The sequence below is a fragment of the Pectinophora gossypiella genome, chromosome 19 (genome assembly GCF_024362695.1).
Source record: "Pectinophora gossypiella chromosome 19, ilPecGoss1.1, whole genome shotgun sequence".
Lineage (NCBI taxonomy): Eukaryota > Metazoa > Arthropoda > Insecta > Lepidoptera > Gelechiidae > Pectinophora > Pectinophora gossypiella.
In genome coordinates this window covers 13,645,737-13,652,277 of record NC_065422.1, presented here as the reverse complement: position 1 = coordinate 13,652,277, position 6,541 = coordinate 13,645,737, and the positions used below count along the sequence as shown (strand labels likewise).

The window sequence follows — 6,541 nt, the reverse complement described above, 5'->3', positions numbered from 1 at the left end:
CACTTGTTAATAAATTCCTAACAGTATTATATTTCTCGTCGTCTTTTAGTGAAAACCATGTAAGCGCCTTTTTAAGAAACACATTCTGTACCTATGATGTGATTTTCTTCAACAAAACCTCAATTTTATATCAAAGTCTATTCGGAAAAAAATTGAGACCACAATTTTTGACATGGATTATCTAAAACTAGCTTGTCTATTGCCAGGAAAAAAAATACATAAGACATGGCTGTATGGGTATAGTTCCCTTTGCCTTGCCCTTCGGGGAAAGCAAAAACAAAAATAAATGTCTATTGCCAGGTTTTGTAAATAAAAGTCACATCCGAATATGATTTTATGAAAACGCGCCATTTGTATGTATGTCAAACTTGGCTGCCGCCACTCAATACTATATTTCTGGTATAGATATACCTACATACTTATCGTAATACGTTTTTGGCAACATGTAATGTAATAGAGGGTGTGTATGTGTGTTTGCGTGTGTGGGACAAAGGTCGTGTTTATTAGGCCAGGTTATTGGCCGGCGATGAAATAAAGATGAGCCCCCAGCTGGCCGAAGAGCCACTAAAACACATTATTAAGGAATTTATTACTCTTAGCTGTATCTAAACGACAAGAATCTCTTTGAAGACATTATATGACAGATGAGGAAACAGGCATGAAATTAATAGCATTGGGAAAGGATCAATGTGTGGGTATTCTTATTAGTGTTTTTGCAAGGTATCACAATATTCCTTATAAATAACACAAAAGGACCTTATTGCTTATATTTCCGGATCTTTCGTAGACTCCCTATGTCCCCGATACCGACCCCGCCGGCGTGGTCGACGATTTCCCTCATTCAGCGCTTATCGCTATCGACCCACTAGGGTCGATTAATTCTTTCAAATATTTTTCCTCTCAGACGACGCCCTGAGCCGAGGTTCGCGCCCAACTGGGCACCCTCAGGCCTGTTGTCTTAAACGTTGTACCGGGTGAGAGCCTTCAGCGCTCCCCATTTGTCCGGCCAAGTAGTTAATGCCATCTGCGGCAAACCTACAATAAGTCACGTCAAAAAAAAAAAGTAGACTCCCTAAACCGCTATTTGGTACCGCAAAAACAAAAAAAAAGAACATGATATGGGTGCATACACGCTTTTTTAAAAAGCTTAAAATTACAGTTTCAGCGTTTCATTGACACAGCAACTAGCCCGGGCTATTTCGTTTTCCGGGAAACCTTTGAAACTCTTTGCACAATGTATTGTATTCGTGTGGTGTTGTCACAGGGCTGCAGCATTGGCTAGGAGTATTCTGTAGGGTCGCTTTATTCATTGCTTTGCTGTGAGCTCGTCGCCACCCGCGGGTCCATTGTCTGCGATGAATAAGCCTCGAGACCCGACCGCTTCGTGTTTATGCGAACCTGGTAGTCTAGTACTTTGAGTACATGTCACCGTATGATTATTTCATTGCGAAAGTCTGATTTTTAAACGTAGTTAGTTAACGTAGTTATACAAAGCGCCAGCTTTTTATGTTATCCTGGTGGATTTTGGTAAATAAAGATCATGATTGATGATCAATTTGCAAGTCCTGATATGAATTAAGTATGAACTTATATGAAGTATTATTACTAGCTTTTTCAATAATAATTATTTTGAAACGACCCCCCCCCCCCCCCCTCCCCCTCCCCCTCCGGTTGATTGAGGGGAGGCCTGTGCCCAGCAGTGGGACGTATATAGGCAGTTTATGTTTATGAAACAACCACTCTCTTTATTTTCTTCCAGTCCCTTAGTAAACGAATGTTGAGAAGATGTACAAGATAGGTTTGGTTATTCTAAATGATTATAAATAACGCAATCACCGTTTGTAAGTTACATTTTATTTAAATGAATTTTCGCAACTTTGTGACGGGTCAAAGAAGTATCGTCTCAAATGAATGGCTCAAACAATTACAGACCAACTTGGAATGGATTAAAGCACTTTCATCTTCAACTTATTCGCATAATTCTTTCTTGGCATTATTCCGGACCTTGAATTTTATTCCTAGGGGAGTAAGGGTTGATTTTGTGTCGTAGACATTGACTTTACTTCTGTGGAGTAGGGCAGGAATGTGTAATTAGTTTTGGAAGGGTTTTGTACCCCAATTCAAGAAGTAAGTGGTAAAAAACTGCTTCTGCGGCCGAGAGTAAAGGACAGACATTGCTTAAAATCATCGGAACGGGATTTATATTTTATAAATCTAAGCTACAAGTCACTCGCTGAAATAATGAGCTGACAGAAGTCTAGTACCATGTAAGGCTCTAAAGACCCTAAAAAATACGTAATTATTCTAAACTTAATAAAAAATATATCAAAGTAAAAATAAATCTAAGACGTAAGTTAGATTCTTACATTTCTTAACAGATGGCACCACTTGTATTTTAAAACGCGGTGCCGAAGTTCTCTTGCGGATTCTTCACTATACCTTTTGGCGCCGGTTTAATTCAAAACATAGAATGCTCAGTTGTTGGGCTTAGTGGCTGAAGCCCAAAAACATTTTTTTTTTTCGGTAGACGTTACTATTTAAGTAGTAGCTGGTCACCTATATTACGTCGCAACTGGACAGTTTGCTCTGCGTCCTTACGGGGTGAGCATGGCGCCCCCAACAGCCGGTGTGTCGAAGCGCATGTCTCGCGTGTTCGTGAGCACCCGCCTATCGAACGCCATCACAGCCACCGCTACTTCGCCCGCACTGCCGCCTATCGCCCGGACCTACCGGCCGCCCGTTTTCCCGCGACCCCTGCCCCAACTTCCGGGAACAGAGGCCGCGGCAAAGAGGACCGCCACGCCGCCGGAGAGGCCCCTGCCGCAACTCCGCACGAAGACCAGCCCGCCCGTTGCACTCTCCATGCCCTCATTGGACATGGAGACGTCGCCGCCGCGCACATTCTGCTTCGCGCCCACCAACCCTTTTTCGCCGCCCTCCATGTCCAGGCCGGACACGGAGATAACACCGCCGCGATCATACGCGGCGGTGTTAAATACCAACCCGGACTCGCCGCCGCATGCGCCTCCGCGCCCGTCCCTCCGGACGACGCCCACGCCATCGCCGCCGAAGAAGACCGCCCAGCAGCCACCGCTCGCCCCCGCGAGCAGGAAAATACCACCAATAGTGGTGGACCAGCTGCCGAACTGGCCGCACCACTTCCGCCAGCTGCGGGAGGTGCTCGGCCATGTCCCCAACGCGCGCCCGTACGGGAAGGGCGTACGCTTCCTGGCGAGGACCGAGGAAGAGTTCCGGCTCTACCAGCGGTACCTCACCACCCTGGAGAGAGCTACGGGACTCTCCTGGTTCGCGTACGCCCCCCCGGCGGAGCGCTCGCTGAAGCTGGCGATCCTCGGCCTGCCCGTGGATACGAACCCCACCGAGCTGGAGGAGGAGCTGCGCAACCGCGGCTTCTGCCCAGAATACGTCCGCCCCATCCAGGGCAAAAGAGGGTGCGTCTTCTTTGTGGAGATGAAGAGGACCAAAGACTTCCACACCATCTACGAGACCACCGAGCTGCTGTGCATGCCCGGTGTGAAAGTTGAGGCATGGAGAGGACGCAAGGGGCCCTCCCAATGTCACCGCTGCCAACAGTTTCGCCACAGCAGCCACAATTGCCATCGCCCGGTGGCCTGTGTTCGCTGTGGCGAAAGCCATGCGGCCAAAGACTGCCTGCGGCCCCGGGAGGTTCCAGCCACCTGCTGTAACTGCGGGGGGGGACACCCGGCCAACAGCCCTTCTTGCCCGGTCAAGTTGCGCGAGCTGCGGAACACGAAGGCGGGAACCGCGCCTATGACCACAGCAAGAAGAGCCCCACTGCCACCTCCACCCTCAACAGTGGACCCCAGCAGCGAGCCGACCGCGCGGAGCTCGCTTATGGCCGCGGCGAACGGCCCAGACGGGCCCAAGCCGCGCAGGCCGAAGCGCATCCGCGCGAGGGCAAAGCCTGCCCCTGCAGCCTCCATCACTGTCGAGCCGCAGCCGACACCGACGCCGAACCAAGCGGTCGCCGCCCCTCCCAGGGGGGGGAAGAAGGCGAAGCCCCAAGTGGAGGAACCATCGGCCCCATCCAGTGAGAAACTGGAAGTGCTGGAGCAGACGATCCAACTGCTGCACAACGTCCTCGCTGCCATCCGCTCACGGATTGACCCTGTGCCCATCATCGTGGGAGGCCTGGCATCACTGCTGGGCCAACTCACTGGTGGGCACTGACCCCTCGGACATCGGACTGGACCGGGGCTGCCCACATCCACTACTCCCCGTCGAGTAGTCAGGATTGTGGCCACCCCCACGGGGGATGAGTTGACGCTTCCAGTGGCAGTGGAAGCAGTCCTCTCCCCCCCCTCCAGCCGACTTGACACCAGCTGCCCCGGCGACGGAGCAGCTCACCGGACGCGACACCACCGCCAGCTGACGGGCGCTCACTGGGCCTCCCCCAACGGGGAACCACCCGGTGGGCTCGACCTCGCTGGCGGCACCACGGACGTAACATCGGGCTCACGGAGGGGCGTTCTCGCCCGCCGTGTCCCAACCCCGTGTCACGCCCGTTTCTGCGGGCGGCGACTGCCGCCACATTAGAGGGGCTACGCCCCGTGAATGTCTCCCCGTCGCGGGCTTCGCCCGCGACGAGAAGAAACCACACGCTATATTACGTACATTAAGTTACATAACAGTACTGTTTATGATTTTATTGTAACCGGTGAAAAACCAACTTTCAAGTAAACAAATGCACAAATTATCCGTTTATAACACTTCGTCGAGTTTGTTTGTTAACAAAATACATTTTCGGAGCTGGTTTCTTTTGCACGAGTGCCTCCAAATCGAGGTACTCTTAGAGAACGAGAATAAAAACACAATACAAAGCCCGAACAAACGTAGACAACCGTGTGATTCGCTTCTGGTTCAAAATTCCAGTTCATCAAGACCCCCGACTTCACCCTTTAGATTTCGATCTTTTAAACATTTCTTGAAATGTCAAAGGTCTTTTAAGAGAAGTTCTGAAGATATCATTTTGTACCGAAAGCAATTTCTAATCAAGATTGACATTTGGAGTCTTTTGTTAATGTTAAACTGCTGGAATTGCATTTGGTCAAGTCAAAGAGGATACATTTTTACGGTTGTGATTTAATTACTTGTACTCTGAAATTAATAGGTTCCATACTTAAAAAGTACTTAATATGATTCCGTGCTTCGGAGGGCCTCTGTGGACTAGTGTTTGAGAGTGGTAAGTCGGGATTTCGGAACTTTTTGAGTGAAAAAAGCGGGATTCTTTCGTCGAAAGCGGGACATGTAAAAAAACGTATATAATAAAATGTTTTTGAATTTTTATCTTTTAATTTGAGTTCAAATTACGTTTACGTGACAATAGATAGCAAAAATATCCATAGAAAATGTATTTTAATAAAAATATGATATTTTTAATCAGATTTATCCTATCGTTAAATAGTTGAGTCTTATTCTTCTTGTGAGTAAAAAAACGATAATCAAAATTTCCAGTCCACCCTTGTCTGTGCCATCTGCGCTTTCTCAGTACGTTGCACACACATACATACATACATACATAAACTCACGCCCGTAATCCCTAATGGGGTGGGCAGAGCCACAAGTAATCAAAGACAACTTGCAGCCACTGTTGCGCTTTCTCAGTACGTTGCACACACGGTCGAGTTATTCCCGAAAAGCGGGACTTATCCTGTCCCGCGCGAGACATTAAATTTTGATTTAAAAATCGAGACGTCCCGCCAGAATCGGGACGTCTGGCAACGCTGCGCAACAGTAGCGACACCTGATGGGAGGAATAGGTAGTTTTTATCCTCATTATGATGAATCTCACTGAGTGGGTATTAGCCTCGCTAAAATACTTAGGTAGATAACCTTTGGTACCTTTGGTATACTATTTAATTTGCTTATTATTATGTATGAAGTCATGTTTAACAATAAATATGAGCTAACTTAAGAGTCACTGTGTTCTTGTTATGGGCATGTGGAATGCGCTTTATGCCTTAATATAGCGTGTTGCGTTGGAAGATATTTTTACTTATTAACTTAAGAACGGAGGCTAAGATTTCTATATTTTTTATTTATTTACTAACTTGATCATAATCTCACCTGTCGGTGCGGACCATGCCGCCGAAGGTGGACCTCGTTTACTTAAAATAAATGCCTATTGAAAACTTCCCCCAGTGGAGCAGCGTGGTGGAGTATGCTCCATACTCTCTCCGGTTGATTGAGGGGAGGCCTGTGCCGAGCAGTGGGACGTATATAATAGGCTATTTATGTTTATGAAAACTTCCAAGATATGGCAAATATCTAACCTCTCCTAAAAAAAAAATAAGGTAAGGTAAATGTTGTACCTACTTCAAATATCTTCGATATCATTATGTAATGAATGAGAACTAAACTAAGCGTTTATTTAGCAATTTGTAACTGCCAACGAAACGGTCCGAAATTCAGCAGGTCGCCGCGATGACGTCACAAATTGATGACGTCATGAGCCTTGGGTAAATTTATTCATTAAAGCGAGCTAATTTATCGCCGCGCT

The 6,541-nt window shown here is 47.4% G+C and overlaps 1 protein-coding gene across 1 annotated transcript; it reads left to right on the top strand.

The window, feature by feature from the left end:
• The first annotated feature begins 2,607 nt into the window (after positions 1-2,607).
• On the top strand, positions 2,608-4,944 carry LOC126375407 (uncharacterized). The gene is made up of 3 exons (XM_050022314.1): positions 2,608-3,206; positions 3,288-4,164; positions 4,915-4,944. Exons 1-3 carry the CDS (start codon positions 2,608-2,610, stop codon positions 4,942-4,944), a joined length of 1,506 nt encoding a protein of 501 aa, XP_049878271.1.
• Positions 4,945-6,541: the final 1,597 nt, after the last annotated feature.

What these genes read in the sequence shown, in the direction of transcription:
- LOC126375407 (XM_050022314.1), top strand. Translation starts at nt 2,608, where the DNA reads ATGGCGCCCCCAACAGCCGGTGTGTCGAAGCGCATGTCTCGCGTGTTC. An exon ending in CATGTCCCCAACGCGCGCCC is followed by an intron (nt 3,207 to 3,287) that starts GTACGGGAAGGG and finishes CACCCTGGAGAG; the next exon opens with AGCTACGGGACTCTCCTGGT. An exon ending in TTGACCCTGTGCCCATCATC is followed by an intron (nt 4,165 to 4,914) that starts GTGGGAGGCCTG and finishes TCAAAATTCCAG; the next exon opens with TTCATCAAGACCCCCGACTT.